The sequence below is a fragment of the Streptopelia decaocto genome (assembly GCF_964273445.1).
Source record: "Streptopelia decaocto genome assembly, chromosome: 7".
NCBI classification, from domain to species: Eukaryota; Metazoa; Chordata; class Aves; order Columbiformes; family Columbidae; genus Streptopelia; species Streptopelia decaocto.
This window is the reverse complement of record NC_138661.1, coordinates 65,857,026-65,880,192: the sequence shown is the minus strand read 5'-3', so window position 1 is coordinate 65,880,192 and position 23,167 is coordinate 65,857,026. Positions and strand designations below refer to the sequence as shown.

Sequence of the window (23,167 nt, the reverse complement as noted above, 5' to 3'; positions counted from 1 at the left end):
CACCAGAGCATCACCTATAGCCAGCCCCCGAGCCAATGCCTGCATGTGGTCCTGTTTCACATGATAAAACCTTGAGAAAAAGAAAACGACCTTCCAAGTGATGTAAATTTGTTTTTTGGCAATACGGGAGCAGGTATGCTTGGGACAAAATGTGCATGCAGGTGATTTCCCGGGCTTCATAGCCTGTAAGAAGCCATCGACTCTGTGTGTTTGTGTGTGTGCAGTGTGCCAGACCTTCTCCCCAAGGAACAGCTTCTGTCTACACAGCTCCTCCAGCAGCCATGAAGAGAGCAGGATGGAGTATAAGTATTTTGTATACCACTAATACATACATAAAGGATATTTGTGTCCCCAAACAGTGGATAATAACTGCACCCCTATCAGTAACTGCACACTTACATGAAGAAATACTTTAACATTACAAAAACGTTATGTTTCTGCATCTTTTTATTTGCTTCATGTAATTTTAATGAGGATGATTTTTCTTTATATGAAACTACCATTTCTTTCCTGATAACTTTTGTCTCTATCTAAACCATGTAGATGACATTCTTGGGGACATGGTTTAGTGACAGTGTTCAGCTAACAGTTGGACTCATTGATCTTGAGCATCTTTCCCAACCAAGATTCAATGATTCTATGATTCTGTATTCCTATACTCCTTCATGAAGCATTCATAACTCAGATCAACAGTTTGTATTCCTTATGCCTTGCCCACCTGCGGGCTGGTTCTTGGCCACAAAGCCCTTGTGACCAAAGGAAGGACAGTGAATGTCACCATGGCACATCTCCAGACAAAGCAGTCCAACAAGATGCTTCAAGATAACTTCAAAAAGTCTTCTTGATTAATGTCCTGCAATAGTACATCACATAATTGTACTTTGGGGAAGGCTGGATGCTCTAAAGCTACTCAAATTCAGAGCAAGTAAAAGCATAGGTACAACTTGACCAAGGTCAAAGCTTTTGGAGCATCAGTTCTCACAGGAGAAAATATCTACAGACCAGCTCTGTCACCCTTGAACGTGATGTTCCAGCAAAACTAAAAAATGCCTTATCGTACCTACTCCAGCCAGTGTAACAATTCCTGCAGCGCTCTGTGGGGATCTCCCTGGACAAGAAAATATCAACTACATTCTCTGCTAATCTTCCAGCTTGCTCATCAGCCCTCAGGCTCTTAGAAGGGACTCAGCCTGTGACCTTTTAAACAAGATTTAAGAAGCCAAGCACCAAAAATCAGCCAGTCGTAGGAAAAACTGTTACTGAAATGCCATATTTCATAGTAAAACAGTTGCTTGCTGGTTTGACAGAAAAGGACGCATCTTGAGGCATTTTAGTGCTTGTATCCTGTTTGGCTTCTCTCCTTATGCCTATTTATTTGGGAAATTTATGGTGCGATTCTCAGAGGTTTGGATGGCGTATCACTTACCCACTTCAATAAACATTCTGGAGTACTGTTTAAATATGGAAACACTAAGTAGCAGCCACACCAAAGTGAATGGTTATGCTGCTACTATGCCTTAGGAAACTTATGCTATGCCTTAAGAAACCTATGTGTTATGAAAAAAAAAAAGGGGGGAAAAAGGGGATGATCTTGTGCAGACACCCACTTATCTTTCATTAATCCAACCAGATCACCGGGGCACACCACATGGTTGTAAGACTTACAAATTGCAAAATATTGATTCAGTTCAGCAGATAAAAATTTCCACCCAGCAATGACCTTTTAAAACTCTGCCCTTCTGAATGGAGCCTTGTTGCTTCATCATCAGGAACCCAACGAGGGATGCTGGCCGCATCCTCGTGGGTCACAGAGCTCATGGCTGGCAGGTTAAGCTGGGACCCCAAGCTCCTGCAGTCCAAAACCACATCAAGATCCCCACTGCTGGCATGAGGTCTGTCCTGCCCTTGAGCTGGAGTCTCTTCTGGTTTGTGGAAGGACACTTATTGGTTTTATCATTTACTGACAGTTCTGCCTTCTCCTTACTTTGTAGGTACCAAAGACAAGACTGTTTCTGCTCAGGTCCTCCTGCTGATAATAAATTTCTTGAACTTTTCAGAATGCGTGAAATATTCTTACAATATGGTAAGCCACACCCAACCAAACACTTCTTCAGTTTCCTAAATCTGATCTCTTGCCTAAACTCCTTCACAAAGCACCTCTCTGAAACTGGATTAGTTGTACACAATGAGGACGTGAAATTCTCTCTACTGAAAGAGCTGAAGGGTGGTTAGCTGAGAATCTTCTGAGTCTTTATACTACTGCCTCAGGACCCTCCCCTCCAAAAAACAGCTGAGATTTTTCTTGTTCAACCCCTAGAAAACCTCATCAGCTCCTCTCTTCCATGTCAGTTAAGGGACAACTTTGTGAACCTCTTTTTTTCTTGCAGATCAATCAGATGTTTATTTTACTGTAGGTAACAACTTCAAGTTGCTGGATTGCCTGAGCACCCCATGATGGTGTAAGAACCTGTTAATTCAACACTCCTCTGGGCACCTGCATCTTGTTCTTGGGATGCGTTTTCTGTTGAGAACTTCTAGTCTCTGCTGGTAGCAGAGGTGATCTCAGAGGGGAATAGCAGAAAATAGTGCCACACCAACTCACAGATAACACCTTCTGATCAAACTGTACACACACTGCCTGTCCACCCTGTGCCCAAAAGCAATGGGACTTCTCGATTTCAAGGAACACCCACAAAAATATCTTTCCTATGACTGTAATTCCTTTATGAGCCCATCAGGGCTCTGAGCACAGGGGAACGTGGTTTCATCTCGAACACAGGCTGTTCCTAATCTTCTCCAGGGGTATCACATGCTAGCTCTGTCTAGCTGATACTTCAGGACTCCTTCCTTATGTCTCACTTATCACAGTACAACCATCTCTCTAAGGGGTGTAGCTCAGAAAAAGGCAAATGACAATTTAGGATATATCAAGCAAAGTACTTCCAGTAAAGATGAAACAGCAACAGCAGCGTTTCTCTGGGATGTTGCCTGCAGGACTCATCACCCCCTATTTCAGAAACAAACTCAGATTTAAACATGCAAAATGACCAAGGGGATGGTGGCAGTGATGGAGAGAAAGTAGCTTATCTCTCTAGAAGACAATGATAAAAGAACTTGGGTGTTTTAAGTTAGAAAACTGCTCCTTCATTACCCTCTATCCCACCCTCTGAGTCAGGTGGTCAAGACACCAAAGGGCAATGAAGAACAAAAAATGCGCACATGTGACTACATCAGTGTTTAATATGCTCAAAGATGATCATTAGAGGAGAGGCTCCACATTGGAGGCATGAGGTTCGTACCAGAGCAAAACATGAAAATAAATAAATAAATGAATAAATAAACAAACTATTTTTATAACGGTGCTTGAGAAATTTATGAATGGGATTCTGTGATGTGGTTGCCCAAAATAGCAAAGATTTGGACATGATGACCCAGGAGTTCCTGAAAGCAGCTGGCACGGAGGCCACGCACGCACCCAGGGTTTCCCACTATTCCCTTTCCCCTCCTGTAACGTGGACTTTTCCCTCTGAGTTACGAGCGATTTTCAGCCTTAACACAGGGCACCTCAGAACAGGAAAAGGATAATCAATATCCCCCCCAAACAACTATTCTACCTAGAAACCCAAATGGAAGTTTGCAAACCATGTTGGCCAAATGTCTCTCTTCCACTGCTTTCTTCTACGATGTATTTTCTTGGATTTCTTTTCATTTTTGTTGCCCTCCTCTTGGCTTCAGGCTGTATGATACACACTTGCAAAACAACACTGGAAACTGGGTAAAGTACTACAGGTTGTGCTTTTCCAGCCCTGAACAGAATTAGTACATGATCTATTACCACATGATCCATTGCAGGTGCCAACATGCTCCCTAGAACAAAAGATATTGCGGATTTATGCTCAGTTTATGACTCCTAGACCCTTTTCTGAGGAACTGCTGTTTAACCAGCTAATTATTCCTGCCCAGATGGACTCTTTTGCACTTGTCTGTTTCTCATCCCAAGCCATGGGAGCACATCCTTTTCCAAGCAGAAAGCAGAAACAAGTTTGGTTTAACAATGTAAGATTTAAAGCTGCTAGTACCACATGCAAAATTAACATCAAATGCTGAAGGGTAAATACACTCACTTGATTGGTTCAGGTTTCAAGGAATTTTTGGTGGGGCAGTTTGGCATCAACAGGATTTATTTTAGATCTATGATCAACTGTTCTGCCACAGCCAACCTAAACCTGCCATAGGGGAACGGAGATACCATTAACTCATTTGGGTGCCCTGAGGAATTTGATAGAAATCCAAACCATATGTGCCCATATTCAAAGAAAAATCAAACCAGTACTTTTGAGTAACTTTACAGTACACAGATTGAATATCTGGAATTGTGGGATCAGGGTAAAAGTTTGTTTTTGACGTAGTAAAACTTAGTTTCATAGATACTGGATGAGATTCTTGTCTGTAAACATCAGATGCAAGATCAGAAAGAGAACTTATGGTAACACATACACTCATTATACTGAAAAACAATCAGTGCTCCAGAACAGATAATAATGAAAAATGAACACTGAAGGAAACTTTGATGTACTTCTTAGATAACTGTGGTACTTTAAAGCTGGATCCAGTTCAAACATTTAAACCATCTCAGTCCAAGATCTACATTTCAGATTGAGAATATGTTGATGCACAACTAGATTTTAAAATAAATACATGGTGGAGGAGAACGCAAACATAGATTTAAAGAAAAAAAACTTAAAAAAAATTAAAATAAAATCAACCTTCCCCAGTTAAAACTCCCCTGTGCAAACAGTTTTAAAATCACTTCTTCGTGTGAGCTAAATCCAAATGCAAAATTTTACTGAAGTCATTCTTAATAATTCAGTTTGCAGCCTGGATTGGCCGGGGTGCCTGTTGAGTCAGTGCAATTTGAGTCACGGGTACAGCCCGGGTCAGACTGCTGCCTCCTGCCCTGACCACTTGGCCACGAGGTTTTCTTTATAAAGAAACTCAAAATAAGTTAAGTACAACTAAGGGCAAAGCACATCCATCCTGCCCAAGGAAAACACAAACCTGTGCATGTTTAAGCAGGCCATTCGTCTTGCAGATGCCAAGTGAAGATCTCTCAGGCTAGATGGGTCTGGTTCATTACGGACTGACTTGAAGGACAAAATTGAAAAGGTATTTCCAAAAGCATTGGTGTTCCAGTAGTGACAAGGATGAGGAATAACAACACAAATCAAGAAGACAGAAATTTGGAGCCATTCGTGCTTCTCTAAACATATCATTTCTCTTATACTCCCACCTAACACTAAAATATTCTTCTGTAACGCCCTTCACTGGAAAGTCACGTGAGACAAAACTAAAAAGACATCTTAGGATTTTTTAAGACCACAAGAGAATGGAAGAAGTGAACACAAAAGCCATCACAGGGAGAAAAAAAACCATCCAAAAGCAACAGCCATCAATCAATCCCTCCATTTATACAACAAATAACATCCATGTGATACATTTCATTTTCACTTTGCAGCCAAGCCAGAAAGGGGCATTTCTCACTATCATGACGTGACTTCGATGCCTTCAGGTGTCGCCAAAAAAAATCATATAATAATCTTCAGCATCCCATGCAAATTCTGAAAATGGTATTAACAATAGAAAATAACGTCTCCCTACATTTCCCATCTACATTTTGTATGTTCTTAAGTCCAAAACTCCTGTGAAAGCCTCAGCCGGGGGCACTGAGAGCACAACTGGAACACATCCACGAGCTCCGCAAAGAATTAACATGAAGTTAAATTTTTAAGACGCTCCCTATATAGACTATAAAACGGCACATGCTGGCAGGATTGCCCTTCAGGAAAAACCTGTGCCAGTGCCTGTTGGACTGTTTATTAAATTTGCCATTAAATTTAAACACTTCAGAGCATGGAGAAGAGCCCGTCTTGCCCCCCCCCATCACCAAGAGTGGTTTTAATTACATTGCTGAACAGCGACTAACGGCTCCAAGGACGAGCATAACACATGAGCAGATCCAGTCTATCGAATGGGGCTACTCCTGGGCCCTAAATCACATACATGCGCCGTGAACTACAGCTTTTCAAAGTTAAGCAAATTAACCAGCAGCTCTCATTAACGCAGCCAACCTTAAGGTCATTTGAAACGATGGCACGGAGTGGGGCATCAAAGGGGACACAGGGCGCTCTCAGTTGCAAGTATGCGCGGGCTTACTGCCACCAAAGCGTCCTGACACGTTTCCATCGTGTTATTTTCAAAACAGTTGCTGCACACTGGTGCTGCCCAAGTGTTTAATTACATGGAGTAAGCGTTGCAAAGCCACCGCTGCTCCTGCCCGCGCCCTGAGCTGGCAGCGCGGCCACCGACACGGGCACCTTCTTGCCCCAGGTGACAGGACACAGACCACGGTGGTGACCTGCACGGTGGGTCCTGCCCGGCACCAACATCACTCATTTACTGCTGCAGCCCATCCCTTGACCTTGGTGAAGCTTTGGTGCCCATCATCCCATAGAACATCTCTGAAAGCACCCAAACAAGCACGGTATGAAATCTGAACACACCACCATGAACATCGGTTTAACATGCCCTTTCCTTAAGAGGCAAAGGAATCAGCTCTCATTTTATTTTCAGGGTGCAATAGCAGCTGGTACCAAGGAAAACAAGGGTGGAAATACTTTTCTAAAGCCCTTTCCAAAACATTTGCATCTACATGCTGGATGATGGACCATGTTCACACACTACGCGACGCTGGGAGCAGACCAGGGGTTTTGCATTTCAGAACTGGTCAGGAGTCAAACATTTTCCAGGGAAGGGGCAACAAGTCACTTCTTTCAATCAATTACCTGCCTACTGGAGCTGAGTTACAGTGAGTCGGAAAACACTCCTATTAGGGCTTAGAAGTCCTACAGTTCATAACTCTTAAGGTCCAAATTCATTATTTGAACACATAAATCTGGTGAGACACCATGCATGTTCTCTCCTCCCCTAACAAAGGGTTCCTGCATCCTGTGCTGTCAACTCCCAGACAGCAATTCCCACTCACACGGCAATTTTAAAGAAAAGCAATATCAGAGTGCCTCTTGTGTTTATAATTATAGCTTTAATAACATTCCATGCCCCTTCTAATTTTTCTTTCAGGCTCCCTTTTTGGCCCGTTCTCAGCGACAGTCTCTCGCAGACATTTCCAAACTGTAACACATACTTTAGAGACTATCAGTTTCACTTACTCCAGACAGATTTTTACTTGATGGTTGCCCCCACCCCCTAGAAAAATAAAAGTTAACAGTCTACAAGTTATTCCTTCATAAAGTTTGAAGGATAAGCTTCTCTTCAGTGCTCTCAGAAAGGTTCAGTGTAGTAGCAGGTTTTAGACATCCATGCACACACCCATCTGTTCACTTTTATTTGGACTTTTGTTTTGGCTTTAACTTTTACATGTGTTGAGTAAGGAAGAACAGGATCGTCATTTTAAGCTGTACGATTATTGCATAAGTTGGGCTGGAAAGAAGTAACGCAACCAAGTCCAAGGAAAAGTGAAGGCCGCATGTAGCAGACTCATAAATGATTGATTGAGTGTTCAAGCAAGAGAATGGTGAGAAAGCAGCAAAATCTCATGAGTTAAAGTTGGTATTGCTGTAAGATCCCTGCTTCTAAAACCACAGCCCATGGAAAGCAAAACACTATTGGTGCGGAGGCTCAGAAATGCTGCAGTTATAACCTCATGGTCCCAGTTCATAATTTTACTGTACAAATTCAGCGAGGCAAGACAGATCTTTTCCTCTTTTTTAACAAAGAGTTCTTTGATCCTGTGCTGCACTCTCCCACTCTGTAAAACACCACCAAAACACAGAAAACACCAAGTGTAACAATTGTTCACGCAAACTTTGGCAAACTCCAACAAACTCCAACCACCAACCGATGCAAAGAGCTTATTGGATTCAAGAAGGGCTTTGATAGGTGTTTTACAAAAACAGCCTTTCAAACAACACTTAAGCAGCCAGCCTGGAACTCAAATGTCTTGAACCTGAAAGAAAATTCTTCAGGGGCAAATTATCCTTGCTCTGTTTGGGTTGATACTTCTTGCCCCCTTCTTGGAGGAGGCTGTGGGACATGTTTGGAGGCAGACTGGGGCTCGGGGAACTCCAGCTGGTTTCTCACAGCGAATTTCTGTGCCCTTTAGACTTGGTGAGTAAATATTTCAATGCCTTATCTATCAATCATACCACAGATGTCTAACAAATCAGTCTGTGTACGATGGGAAGCTAGAAAAATAAAAAATAAAAAAGATATCCCCTTCCTCCCAGGTGCAGCCTCTCTGGACGGCCCTTCTGCTCCCACATTGGTCCCAAGAGGATTCTGACATTTCTTCTGGTCCTCAATCCTCCAGCCCCAGAAGGCAGCACACGGCGGCCAAGCTCCGTCTCTGCATCCCCACTCCTCCAAACCATGGGAAACAGTGGGAGACAAGGGCACCCTGCACCTTTTGGGATGCTAAGCACCTCTCAGGGTGCATTCGGTGCTGTGAGAGCAAAGAGACAGCAAAGCACCAGCTGCGTGCACCAAGCATGCTCAGGCACTGGTTGACAAACAAACCCACCCCCTTTTGGAGCCCTCGATGTTTAAATATCCTTTTGGTCACAAGTACCGTTCAGATAATCTTGTGTTTTTAGACATCTGATCTGCCTTTGGACAACCACATGGCTTGGGAGCCTGCTCGGTCATGCCAGGGAAAGCCTGGGGCTTGCAGGGACCTGAGGGCTGGGACCAACCTCCACCCACACAGGAGGACTCAAAATACTCCCAAGTGCTCACCTGACCAAAGAACAACATGCATCCAGAAAGGAAAAGAAAAGAAAACAAGGAAAAAAGCTGTATTCTTCCAGATAAACCTTGGGGACAGCTCGGGGGAGGTGTTTAGAAGACATATAGACGAGGTTCTTAGGGACATGGGTTAGTGCCGGAGTTAGGTTATGGTTGGACTCAATGATATTGAGGGTCTCTTCCAACCAAAATGATTCTATGATTCTATATGTGATTCTCTGGTCTCTTTCCTGCTGATAGAGACCTGGTAGCCCCCAAACTCCCCCCCAGCTCCAGGGATACAGCACATGGCAGAGGGATGGGAATGGGGGGCACAACTCCCCCAGCCGAGGAACTGACACCCCACAGCATCCAGCACTTCCTTCCCAAATATAACCAAGCTCCTTACCCCAAATCCCCAAACTTCACAAATAGCTGGGGCACTATTTTTTTTTTATTGTTGGTACAAGAAAGTATCCAGGAAAAAAAAAAAAAAAAAAAAAAAAAGGAAGAAAGAGAACAGACGCAAAACTAAACAATCTACCTTAAAATAAACTCTGCGGTATTATCTGTCTCTTGTCAAAAGTTACTAGGGAATAAAAGTGACAGAATGTCTACTAAGATACATCCCATGTCCAAGTGACATACCTAAAACTTGTTGGAGATTTCCCTCTGTTGATGTGTCTGCTTATCCTTAGTACCCAGACATGTTACATTGCTGTATATTCTTGTACCGTGGAAGCACTTGATTTATTTGTTGAAGGGAAAGAACATTTTTTCCCACCTAATTTTACTCTCCTGATGCGACAGGTCTTTGTCCGTGCTTCACATAAAACAGAAAAGTCCTCGACTAAAACCAGACTCCGTGTAATTATTTTTCTTTAAAAATGAAGTCAATAAAACTGGCAAATGCGAACAAAGATGGAAGTGATCTATCAAAGGACTGTAAACAGATTTTCCTTCACTGCATATTCTTCACATTAAGAAATTACTACTGGTCAATATTAAAACCAGACAAATTACGTGGTGCTTCGGTGAAAGAGAGGATAAAACAACTCATGTGGACAAGTTACAGGAACGGATAAATGAGATGTTGCCTCAGCTCAGACGGCGATGAGCTTTTGGGAACTTGGTCTGCCCTCCAGCCCCCGACGAATGTTGCAAGTAGGGTCTGTATATAACGTATCAAATCAAAACTGAAAAACCACATTCAGCCAACTTTGGGGCTTGTTTGAAAACTGGACTTCAACCACAGCTTTGATGTGGTTACAGAGCGGGTACATTCCCACGAATTTTTAATTCTTATTAAAGCTGCAGAAGGTAGCGCAAGGACACTAAGAGGGTTCAGGAGAAAAGCCTTGTCGTGAGGGTGATGCGAAAGAGTTTTCCATGTGGCGGCAACATCCAGTATAACCACAAACATTCAAAGAGATTTAAAGAAAAATATTTGCAGTTGAATGTTGGTATTTTTTTCTTCGAAGAAACTTTAAACAAAAATTAAACAACGCAAATAAAGCAAGCTACAGCTATTGAAATAGAAAGCCTATGGATAACGGGAAGGAAAAACACTCCACATTGGAAGGTTCACCCCAGGGGTGCAATTACACAAGAGTTTAAGTGAGTGCAAATTGTGTGTCAGAAACTTGTCTACACCACATCAGCCTGACAGGTGGAGAGATCTTATCCATCTAACCTTGGTAAAAGCAAATTAAGCACAAAATTCCCTTTTGTTTCTTCATCTATTTATTGTTGAGGAATATTTGAAACTCTCTTTTCCATGCTGCAAATATGTACTTCTATTTTCATTTAACTTAATGCAACTTGAGCAACATGAAGGTAACAAGAGCAAAGCATTTCTTACCCAATGCTGTGACCAAATCCATAGCCTGGGGAACCAGGACATGCCATCTTGCTAGACTGTTCCTTGGAGCATCCCAACACCAACCCAACACTGCTTCACAGGACTCCATCATCCAGTATGAGAGTGGGTATTGAGTCAACCAGAAGAGAAATGCACCTTCAGATTATGAAGAAAAATCTCTGGCTTTCTCAAAGAAAGTGCACGAGGTAGTTGGCTGAACCTTAAGAAACTCCATAGTCATGGAGGGTTTCTTTTTTAATATGGTTTAGATTAAAACCCTATCTGTCTCCACAACTTCGATGAAATTTTTGGTTTCTGTGTCAAGGCTGAAAGCAATGAACTAAAACAAAGAACTCGACACGTACGGTCTCCAATATACAAACAACTGAGTGTTTCCATATAAAATTAGAGAACAGAGAAACTGAAGTAACTCTAAAAAAATGAATTCCTAATTTTGTAATAAAGAACACATGGTTTGCTCCAGTGAGCACAGAACTGGAGAAGCCAGAACTGATGAGTTTTAATGAAACACCACTACTATGTGCATGTTTTCTCCACCTCAGGACACTTCCCTGGGTGTCAGTCAATGGGAACTGCAGGGCTCACCTTCTTACCTAGCAGAACATTTGTGCAATTAATTATTGAGCACTTAAATCACACAGTGATTGAACTTTACTCTGAAGTAGGAGCTCATGAAAAACACAAAGCAAAAATAACACCGTCACGTGAATTTTTGTGGTTGAATTTGAATCTCTTATCTGTACTCACTGGAGCAATTTTGGTCTGGGTTGCACACAAACTTATTTTGTACACCAAAGTTGAATACAGTTAAACAAAGCAGAAAATTCATAGAAATGGCATTTGGAAGTTAGATATTACGAACGCCTTTTGTGAGGTTTTATCACCATTACATCAGACTCCGGATTCTGCCCTAATTTGGTAAAAAAACGATATGCTGAACCCCATCTTAAAAATAATGCAAACCCAAACCTGACCTTGCCTCTACTGGACATCATTATTAGCCAAAAGTTACTGAACGATAACGCTGCCATTGTAAGTTCATGCAAGGAATAGTCCTTGCAAACATTTTGGATCTGAGCTGAAAAACTCATTTAGTTGAAAATATTTTATTGTGGAAAAGGACATGGAAACAGAAAATAAGTTAAAATGATAAAAGCGACCTGAATAGAAAATCTGCGGTTATAAATGGAACAGTTGCCATAAGTAGATAGTTCTGTACATCCACATCTGTTCCAGTTCAAAGCAGTTCATGTGAACCAGGGGAAGAAACTATTTTTTCCTTTAGTTTCACTGCTGCAAACCATTCTGCATCCAGACCAGGGCAGGGAGTAGGAAGAGAAAGAACCCACCATGGATATACCAGCTAAACCCAAATTTCAAAGGGATGAGGCTGCCACTGCCACCTCTTCTTCAGTTTCCCCATTTCCCCCCCTTCCCCAATATTAAAAGACATTTAGAGGAGAGCAGATGCTTAACGGCAATCAAAGTTGTTTGTTTTTGCTAAAACTGAGGCATCTGTAGCTTAACAAAAGCTCTGGTTTTGTTCCTCTGCTCACAGATAGTTTCTTGTTTCACAACTGTCCCTTCTGGGGCCACTTTGATGATAACGTGGGAAAAGCAGACAGGGCAGCCAAACAGGGAAATAAATATATAAAAATAACAAGACTGCTCCAGGACTCATTCAGGTTCCAGAGAAGCTCAAATTTCCTGCCTGTGGAGAGCTGAAGCACTTTCCCTACCCAGCTCGGTCTCTGTTTCTGTAATATCCCCTTCTCTCCTCCTTTTGAATCTTAAAAATAGAGTGAAAAATGAAAGCAGCTGCAAAAAGGACGCAATGCAAAGAAACAGAAAGAGCAATGGTATCAAACTTGGAAAAGAGTAAAAGCTGAAATTAGCTCCTTGTTTTGTTCTGACAGCAACACCAAACTACAAAGGACGGACATTCCCCTGTAGTAATCTGGTTGTGAGAAATCTTTCTTTTCCTACTTACATTATTAACCAACAGCACATATACACCTTTCATGCAGTACATGAGGTTTAATTTTTTCTTTTTAAGCATCAGGTTGTTCACATTAAGCTTGAACTATGTTTGCTAGAGTCCTTGATTTTATTTGCGACCTGCAGAACATGAAAGCTTCCCACAAGCGAGTCTCTGCAGGCAACTCCTGCTATTGATGGACAATGCGCTCGTGTCAGTCAATACAGAGTAATCGCCGGACTAGAAATCAATTGCAGCCTCCCAGGAACTGCTTTGACTGGATTTTACTGTAAAGATTTAATGCAACGGCTGGTGAGATGCTGAACTCCTCAAGTACCGTTAGACATGTGCTTTGCTTCCAAAATGAAGACAGATGGCAAAATTGCCGCTGAATTCCACAGCAGAGCTCATGAGAAGCTACCTGAAATGCAAAGGTCCTCCACTTCAACGAAATAGTTCTTAAAACCCCTTAAATAGATGTATGAATAAAGGATTAAGACTGTGTTGTGAAATATTGGTCATGTTTGGTGAAAGAAAATATGTGCAGCGTGATTTAATTTCTATGCCTCTGGTACGTAACAATGTTAGAAATCTAAACCAAGACCGTCTCTGCTCTTCCATCGATAATTAGCATATGGTCTTTGGTTTCTATTCTTCAACTATTCAGTTATATTGCCAGATGGACTTAGATGATTAAGATTAATCAAAAATACTTTATTGCAATGCATGAAAGACAAGTCATTGCAGCAATGTAAGAATGGCAGCAGCGAGCACCATTTCTCTTGCCATCAATAACCTGTCATTACTTTTAGCCTGTCTGAGAGACCAGGTTCATTCTCCAAGGAAAATGATCAGCTGCAATTCTAAAAAATAAGGTATTTAATTTAGGCCAAATTTTCCAGTGTGGTGACACTTGGCAGTCCCCTGCAAAGTAAACAGCAGAGCCCAATAGTCCAAACTCCAATTCTGAACCAAGGAGCACCTAGAACAATTTTACCCTGTTTAATTTGTGGCAGATACATTCTCTTCTGCTTCTTCCACTCTCACCTACATAATGCACACAGTTGTGTCCTAGACAAGTATTATCTTCTCTCAGCTGAATCCGTTTCAAGTGAACTGAAATGACAATTGTTTTCTGTTGCAGGTCAAACCCATAAATACAACGTATTCACTCTTGCCATATAACAGAAGTCCTGCGACAGCAAATGAATGTGATGTAAACGGAGTTGATGTGCTCTCCCAGTGCCTCACTGAAGTTTACGAAGTCCTTTAAGATCAGTGCGTAAAGAAATACTTTTTACTTCTCAGGCACATATAAAAGGGCTGAGACATGAATTCGGTGTTCAGCCTCTCAACCTGGACTCCTACCGGGGTGCTAAAGGAGAATCTCCTGCATGTCCCCGAGTACAACCGCTCAGAAACAGAATCTGCTTCTATTCCGAGAGCCCAAACATCACTTAACATCTCAGGGCACACGGAGTAAAATGTTCTTACAAAGTGACTGAATTTGAACTACAATCTGCAGCACAGAAACAGTTGTCTCTGTTGCCTGAGGTATGTCCTCACAGCGTACCTTAGGCTGTCCTCTCCTGCTTTAGAGCTGGTCTCCGCTGTCTGCCAAATGGATTATTGACAGCGATTGTGAAGATGAAGTAGCATTTTAAATCTATGTCCCTGTCGATATCAACACTAAACCCCAGAAGACTGTTCCTGGACAAACTGATGGAGCCTGCAAGCACAACCCCACTAGCACTGTGTCGATACCCATGTCCCCCAAAACCTGTGACCAAGCAACACCCTATTCTGGACTAAATACTGTCCCTGTCCACTTATAGAACACTTTCATTTAACTCAAAGGAACCACAAACATGGATCTAGGGGGGGAAGGTTATTGTTTTTTGAAGCTCTGGTTCCTTTTAATTAATTCTACAGTTAGGAGTGAAGCACAGACAATATTTGCAATACCCTATACGGCAGTTCTCAGAGAAGCAGCTGCTTTCACCAGGCAATCTGACAGCAGGAATAGCTGAGGATGAAGCTAAACAAGCATGTTTGAGGAGAGAAAAAAGGCGAGGAAGCAAAGCTTTCCATAAGAAGCAAAACAGACATGGTGCACACAAAAATGTGAAAAATGTATGTATTGGCAAAATCAGAAAAGATATGTGGATAGTGCATATGTGGGGAAATCTTATGTTATCTTCTACTACACAGGAGGTCAAATGATACATCCCAATATTGTGCACAGACTTTTAGTAGAGCTGAACTGAACGCATTTAATCATTTGAAATGGAAGGTAAGGATTACTCAATTCACACTGTCTATACAATCAGGCACGCTGATAAAAAACCTGGAATATGTTGCCCTTCACTCTGCTTTATTCTGTTTGTTAGCAAGTCCACTTCTCCCACGGGACACAAAGTCTGTCCTGTTAGCCAGACCTGAACACACACCTATGTGTGCACACAGAGCTCCAGGCAGCACAAATCCATACTGCCCAATACACCTCATAAGGCGTCCTTCCTATTTCACATACATTATAACATACAGATGTGCTGCTTAGCAACAAGGAGAGGTACTCCCAAAACATGTTCTGGGAATGAGAACGATGCCTAGCATGTTTTAGGTCAGATTATTCATTAGAAATGTGAAGTAACAAGATTATAGCCCATTCTGCTACCATTGTACACAGCAGCCTTACATTTGAGTAGACAATCACCACAAAAAGGAGGTAATTTCCTAAAAACCCCAATAACACTAATTTATTTTCAGATCTGTCTAATTCAAGCTGATGATTGATTTGGGGTACACTAGTAGTAGCATAGACTACATACCCTGTTTCCCCAAAAATAAGACAGGGTCTTATACAATTTTTGCTCCAAAAGATGCTTACTTTTTTGCATGTATAGATGCCTATACACTATTTAAATTAACTTTTTAAATGAACTGTAGCTAAGGCTTATATTTCGAGCACCCTAAAAAATCCTGAAAAATCATGCTAGGACTTATTTTTGGGGTAGGTCTTATTCTTGGGGAAACAGGGTAACTTAGGAGACTAAATTTGTTGCAAGTATGTTGCTTGAGCTGATTAAATTAATGTAACTGTTGGTTTAGATATTGCTCTAATTAACGTTGGGGTAGTGCAAGAGGAATCATTACCTGGAATCTCACTTGGGTTTTACTATTTTAGTGATGAACTCACCTTAAAAATGCACTCTTTATTTATTTTTAACCCTTTGCACAGAGCTGCAAGGTCTTACCACCTTGGAAGAAGGTGCAAAAAGCGACAGCAGGGAGCTTTTCTCCTCTGTGCTGCCTATTTCATGTGTGAGACCCCTGAGGCACAACCCCAGTCCAGCCCTTTCCTTTCCTTCCACCATCCCTGGGCTGCAACTCCAACACCTGCCTAAAAAGCTGGAAAAAGCCCAGCTCCACACCCGTACTCCGTGACTCAGCCTCCTTTCTGTTTATACTCTTGTGAGCTGAAGAATGACGATGACTAGTAGCTATATAGATAAATAAAGTGTATTAAGTCACAGGAAGTAAAAAGGGAAAACCATTAATTTATTTTTAGAAACCCGCTCTTGCCATTCATCAGAAAAAAGAACATTCGAAAGTACGCAGCAAGATACAGGCGTCTGGATGAGGTTTGCTGACCACATACCAGCTTTCAGGCTACACACAGAGAACCATTTTCCTTCTTTAGGCCAGCCCCATACCCCGTGCCAGGAGCACAGGACACAGACACTAATGTAGTACTTTCCACTAGCGAGTCTTGGAAAGGGTGTTTTCACCACACATACCACAGCTGCTCTGGCATGGTCTGCTTGGTCTTACCCTTTCGGTGGTCCTACAGCTGATACCTCCCTTTGGAGACACCGCGGCACCAGCCGGTACATCCCGGACCATCACACACCTTCCATCAAGTGTCCATACCAGGTTACACGCAAGTGAAAAGGTCTCAAGGTCCAGATCGGGTTCTCTATATAAATATACCATGTCAATACTAACCAAAAAACAGGTAATTTAACACGGAGCTGGACGCTCAGCTCCCAAAAACATAGCGGTACACGCAGTACGCCCACACACCCCTTCTTTTTCCTCCTCTTGCCAAAATAGCGAGCATTCATCAGGAGAAAACCTTGTCAGGACAACAGTGCCGCAAGACGCCGAGATGAATTTAATGGTATTTGCATAAAAGCTTCCATCTTTTGCAGTCTGCAGTCGATTTCTTCTGGGCAATCATACCACAAGCATAAAGTCACACCATATTTTGAATCTTTGCCTGCCAAAATCCGGGAAGAATCGCAAAGCACGTTCAGTGACATATCTTGTGGTACGCATCGTCAGCCAAGATGCTATAGTACAAATGATCAGATATAAATACAGAATAGGGTTTTCGTTGACTGTTAACGCTGCACTGGACACATTTCTGCCATTTTCTTTATTTCAAAGCAATAAAAAACCTAAAACTTTGAGTGATGCTTAGCCTGAAACTTCCATTTTGGCTCTTGTTCTTTTTCTTAAGGACAATTGCAAAACTCCCACAACATCATGGTAAAAAGAAGAGTTTTAAAATGCATTCAGAGGGCTCTGTGTTCATTACTTTTACCTCTACAATGTCACTGAAGTCGGTACCTGCTCACTCTTCCTATTAAGTTCGTTAATATGTGTCCTGAATCTGCACTTGAATGCAACTTAGTTGCCACGTTTGCCCTTTTTACTGAGTGCTGTGAAATTTGTTTCTCCCTCCCTGGACAAAATTTTTCTTTGTCAACCTTACATATCAACACACAGACCCCTATTGCGTATTCCAAATTTGTTCTGCAAGCAGGACATCAGCTGACGTCAATGACGATGTACAAGAGACAACAAATATTTGCAATGTGTTTAGAAAACAAAGCTTTTTCTCATTTTAGTACACACTCATCAAGTTTCTCCCTACGCAGGATACAAATAGGGGGAGAGGTAAGACAGCAGGAGTGGGAGCCAGCAACACATAACTTGTAATCACTGATGTCATGATGTAAGTTAAATAATTTATAAGATATAAAAAGAGCGGTTAATGCCTGCAAACCATTTAGCCTTTTAATAACAGACTCCAGGTTTTAAAACTCCCTTGGAGCGCTTACAGTCATGTGCAAAAGGTCATAGGTATGTCAGTTTGTTCTTTTTTAAAAAAAAGGTTGTTTTTCAGAGCTGCAGCCTGAAAGGACATTTCAGTGATTATATATATTATTAACACACCACTCAGAGGAATAGGAATGTACATCCAGGTCCTAGCACAGATACAGAGCTGCCAAGAATAAATCCAGATACGCAGATAAGGTAAGCAGACAAGGATACTAAAGAGGAATGGGACTGGATCTAGCGTTACTACTGTCTTTTTATCAGTTCAAATCTGGAAATAGTTTCCGTAAGGGCGGGAAGGACAGACTGCCAGCAGGAGGTTCAAAGATGTGAACTGTGGGGGTTTGAAGAAGAGAGAAGAGAAAACACTGGCATGTGGGCCAGCCGCAGGGACAAGGCACTGGAAAGGGCTAAAGAAGCTGAAACGACGGAACACGGAGTGCGGCACAAAGAGAGAGAAGAAAGGAGAAGCGAGGATGTCGGCAAGGACGCGGGTCAGCTGTCTGCAGAGAAAGGCTGAAGGATGCGGGGAGGTTAGGGGGCAGGGAGAAGGGCTGGCCCTCCCACTGGGATGTAGTACGGCTTTCAGAAATAGAGGGATACAAATCAAAGGCTAAACCAAATAAATAAAAATCTCTGTCCCTCGAGGGCACGTGGGCTCATCTATGAAGCGGCGGCGGTGACTAATGCAGCCCGGCACGAGGAGCTTCGCTTCCTGCAAGTTCACAGCCTCCTGAGCAAGGAGACATTGCGGTTGTTTCTAAAAAGCCTTTATTTACCATAAATTACCCTGCAATGACAATGGAGACAGACACCGCTACCTTTTTGCTCTTCAAAGTACCGGAAAAAAGTTGTGCATTGTTACTCACGTTACTCCATTACATTACGTAGATCTAATAGCTGGCACAAGATGACTTGGCACCACGGAAAATAACACCGTGATAGGGTCCCAGCAAGGCACAGGGGCTGCCAACTCCTGAAAATTTGTCATTTGTCAAAAGCCCTCTTGGGGTTTGTACCTACAACAGAACCGCGAGTCCTGCCATCATCTCAAGTTTGGCAGCGAACACGAGTAAGGTCAGGAAGGTGAATATTCCCATCCTGGCACACGCTGTCCCCAGTTAAACTGCTTTTGCATCTCTGAAAGCAAGCAGAACTATTTCATGCCACTAACGCTAACTTGCCTTGTATATGAGGATGTGCACAGAAGTACTTGTTTCAGAATCCCTGAAAACACTTGCAAGAAATACTGGTTCCTGTTCACGGAGCTCATCAGCCTAACGGTTCACCTATACAGTGACCCAGCAACTCGATATGAAATGAATGTTTTATATGATAACTTAAGTACGTCAAACTCGTCTTGCCGAAGGACAACACCAAGGACCTCAGACAGACCCTCCTCTGAAAGATGCTCAATGCTTTGGCTTGCACACATCTCCTTCCTCTGCTGACCACCCTCTGCAGCAAATTAAGATATAGCAGAGGATTCAGCCTTTCAACGGTACAGTGCAAAGATTTACAAGCACCTCGATAATCCAGAGCAGGATGCTGAGCTCTGTGCAGAGGTTAACGGGATCCCCCTCCCGAGAAGGCACAAATTTGCTGTACAGTGAAATACAGCCATGTATTCAGTGCTGTGCTCTCAGCGAGAGCAGCTTCTACCTCCTTTGCCTCCTAGAGAAGTCTCTGGGTATCAGAGGGTGGATGCTGAAGACTCAGTTGTGCCAGATGCCAAGCACACCCCAGGGAGTGCTACGTATCCCCGCTAAAATGGGAGGGAGATGAGCAAACTCAGCCTTCATCAGCCTTTCACACAGTAAAGTCCTGAAGTTTGTCATGCCCACTACAGTCTCTTCCTTTCTTCCTTTTCCCCAAAGTGATCCTAAATTAAAGCAAGCCTCATTTTCCAACCACAGCATGTCCCCAAGCATTTCCTTTTCTCAAAATCGCCAGAACCCAAAGGGTGTAATTAAAGCCAAAAGGGACATTTTTTTCCCTCCCTGATGGCAATAAATACTGCTGCTTCCCAGGGTTACTGTCCTGCCTTCTGTTTTGGCACGCTACTTTCACCCCATATTTCATGTCGCACCCATATGACCGCAGAGCACAGCCACGGAGCTACACGCACCGAACCGGCGCACCCACCACATCTGGCTCCACAATGTCCCATTTCCCACCACCTCAACACTCTATGAGAGCTCTCAGGGACAGACAAACTGCCCTGCTTGCTCTTGGTCTCGTAGAGAACAGCTTCCCACAGCTACTTGGTGGACTGAGGTACAAGCCTGCAGTCCAGCACAAAGTCAGACCTGTGGCTGCGTATGTGCTCATCCCCAGAAATTAATAAGTTATTACTAGAAATTAAACTATTAAGTTAATGATGTGCACGACTGCAAGTTGCAGAGCTGGGAAAGAAGTCCTAATTAAATCAATACAGTTATTAGCCTCTTGTCATCTCTGATTAATTATTAGCTTAATATGCTTCATCATTTTCACTGTTAATGGAAGTAGCTGCAGTGCTACCATGGGAAGCAGGGTGATACATATGAGAAACCTATGGAGCTGTGCTGTAAGTCCCAGCTCCGGATTGAACAGTATCTTCCAGAGAAAAAGGGGAAAACATTTATTTTCTGGGGTAATAGTCTGATGACATTAAAGTTGGTGACAAAAAACCCTCACGGTTTTCAAAGGGATCAGATGTTTGCTCAGGATATTTTTGATTGCTGAAATCTAGGAGGTGAAGACTTGGCTCCTAATCCTGTCCTGAGTCCTGAGCACTTGTTCCAGTGTCTCAAATCCTTTCTTTGAAGTGCCAGGGTACCACCTCAGTCCTTTCAACATACTAGGACCTTCTTCCAGAGCCCACCCCAGTTCTGACCTTCTCCCCATCCTCATTAGATGACCTCGTTACCCCAGAACATGAGGAAGGAATCAGCATAAAATAAGCTGGCAGGCATCAGCTGCCACATCTGGGTCCTCAGGGCACAGATGTACCCGAGGACACCTGTCCTTTCATGCCACCGCAAGAGCCAAATATAATGCACTGAGGTCACTTTGACCAACTCCTTGCTGGAGAAAAGTAAAATAGTACTTTGGGTGTAGGTAAGTGACAGTACTAAGAAGAGCATGGACTCTCCTTCATTTTCCTGCCTATCATCCTCCCACAGACCCCAATTTTCCCAAACTCCTTGTAACAAGCAAGTTTCTTTAGCTGTCTACACAGGTTTTTTTGAGTATAAAGACCATGTAAAAGCATCAAGGATGGGTCTCCCCATGTCTCTCCAGCAATAATGCAAGTTACCAGAGAACTGAATAGGATTTGTACTGTAATGCATTGATCCACTAGGTAATTAGACATGAGTTTTCATCTTATCAACAGCTTTTACAAACAAGCTCTTTTGGATAGGTTATCAATAGAAATACAAACATCCACTTCCGAGAACAAAACTGCTCCTTGAACTCATTAATGAAGCTGGTACACAGCGTTTGTGCTGCTAATGGGTGATTCAGTAAATTAAACAGAGAATGTCATTGTAAAATATGATGTAAAGTTTCTCAAAGTTAAAGAAGCCACTCCAGCAATTTCTCAGGATTCTCACCCTATCCCTGTGATCACCTCATGATAAATTGCCACCTGCCCCATGAGTAATGGTCAGTGTCATTTTATCATTTAGTCCTTTTACTGATATCTGTTCATGTACCGCGATAACACCTCAGCTTCTCATACTTTACTTGCCTTCCATTCCAGCTTTGAAAAGTTTGAGCTCCTTCTTATTTTAATAAATAAGTTAACGTGGGACAATCAGTGGCACACAGAGACCCCATTCCCTGTAATTTAGATATAAAGCCCAGCTGGTTTGTGTCAGAATTTAAAGAAATAGTTGTCTTTTCATTCTGAGCACTCTGGCTAGCCTACAGTTTGATGAGCATACAGCATTTCTTTCCAAAATGGGCTGAACTCCAGTGGAATATTTGGCCATTTAATGAGTGGACTCCAGGATAACGGGTTTCGTGGGAATCCAAAAAGAGGGAGTAAAGAAAAGGGCTCCCCGTGCTATTCTTAGCTGCAAACAGTTAGATTTGGAATTTTGATTGTAAAACATGGAATTTATAAATGGTGCCATGCTAAATTTACTTCATTTGTATACAATTTAGCTGGATAATCAGATGGGTTCCAGCATGTTCCTGGTTAGCATCTCAGTTCTAGTTTTATTGTCTCTAAACTGGTACAAAAATGCATTTAGTAAATAGTGCTTGTAAAATTTGTGTTCCAATGTGTGTGCGTGAAGGTTTTATATACACAGTGTGTGTGCGCGTGAAGATTTTATATAAATGCATATGTGGGTGCACATGCATGCACACAGACACTGAGCCGTGATTTATTTCTAGAGGGAAGCCAAGGAAATTCCCACCCCCTACCATTTAAACGATCTGCTCTTTGGCTCTAAACATTCTGTAACTTCTCAGCCAAGGAATGTATTTTCCCCTTCCAATATATATAATTTATTTTGCGGCACACATTAGTTAATGATACAGAGATACATGATTTAGCCAGTTCTGTAAAAACATTACTGACAATCTGAGACAGACCCATTTCATTTTGTAATACTTTTTCCTCCCCTCTTTTTCCACGGCACAGTGTGAATTAACAGCAATCATCAACTCAAGGATTTATCCCATAGACTTTGTACTCCAGCAATTTTTCATAATTAGATTGGCTTCCCGGTGTTAAACGAGCTTTTAATTACTACATTAACGTAGGTAAAAAAGACTTTAACGTGGTTTGCATTTGAGGGGGGGGGGGAAGAAGGGGGGACGGAAGGGAGGAGGGAGACGGGAGTCAGCTATTTCATTTCACTGGTACTTTGCAGAGATTACTCCTGGATTTTTAAAAACAGGCGATGAAATGCTAATAATAACCCCCTTATCGAGGCACTGGGGGCCGAGGCGAGCGGCCGTCCCCAGAGCCCCTTTCCCAGCCGGACCGGAGCGCACCCCGGAGCGCTCCCCATCCCCGCACCTTCCCCCGCCGCGGCACAACTTACGCGGTCCCGGCAGCCTGCGCAGGTGGATCTCATCCGTATCCATCGCCTGCCCGCGCCCCGCAGCCACTTGGTACCAAACTGAACTTGCCAGGATCCCTCCTCCTCTTCCTCCTCCTCCCACCCCCCCCCACTCCACCTCCCTCGGCTTTTTTTCGGGGAGGGCGCGTTCACCCAGCGAGCGGCACCGCGCAGCGCCCCGCCGCCCCCCGGCCAGACTTTAAATAAGGGCGGCGGGCGGCGGCCCGGCCCGCCGGGAGCGCGGCCCTGCGGGGGGAGCCGGCCCTCCCCGTGACGCCGCTCCCGCTCACTCCCCGCCCGCCCGGCCGGCAGCTCCGA

The 23,167-nt window shown here is 43.0% G+C and overlaps 1 protein-coding gene across 1 annotated transcript in view; it reads right to left on the bottom strand.

Moving 5' to 3' along the window:
- The window catches only part of ANO1 (anoctamin 1), a 78,860-nt gene extending 55,924 nt beyond the window's left edge, over positions 1 to 22,936 (bottom strand). Inside the window, exon 1 of the mRNA XM_082057976.1 lies at positions 22,832 to 22,936. Within this exon, the coding sequence (XP_081914102.1) occupies positions 22,832 to 22,874 (43 nt within the window). The 5' untranslated portion in view covers positions 22,875 to 22,936. The remainder of the gene's footprint in view (positions 1 to 22,831) is intronic.
- Positions 22,937 to 23,167: the final 231 nt, after the last annotated feature.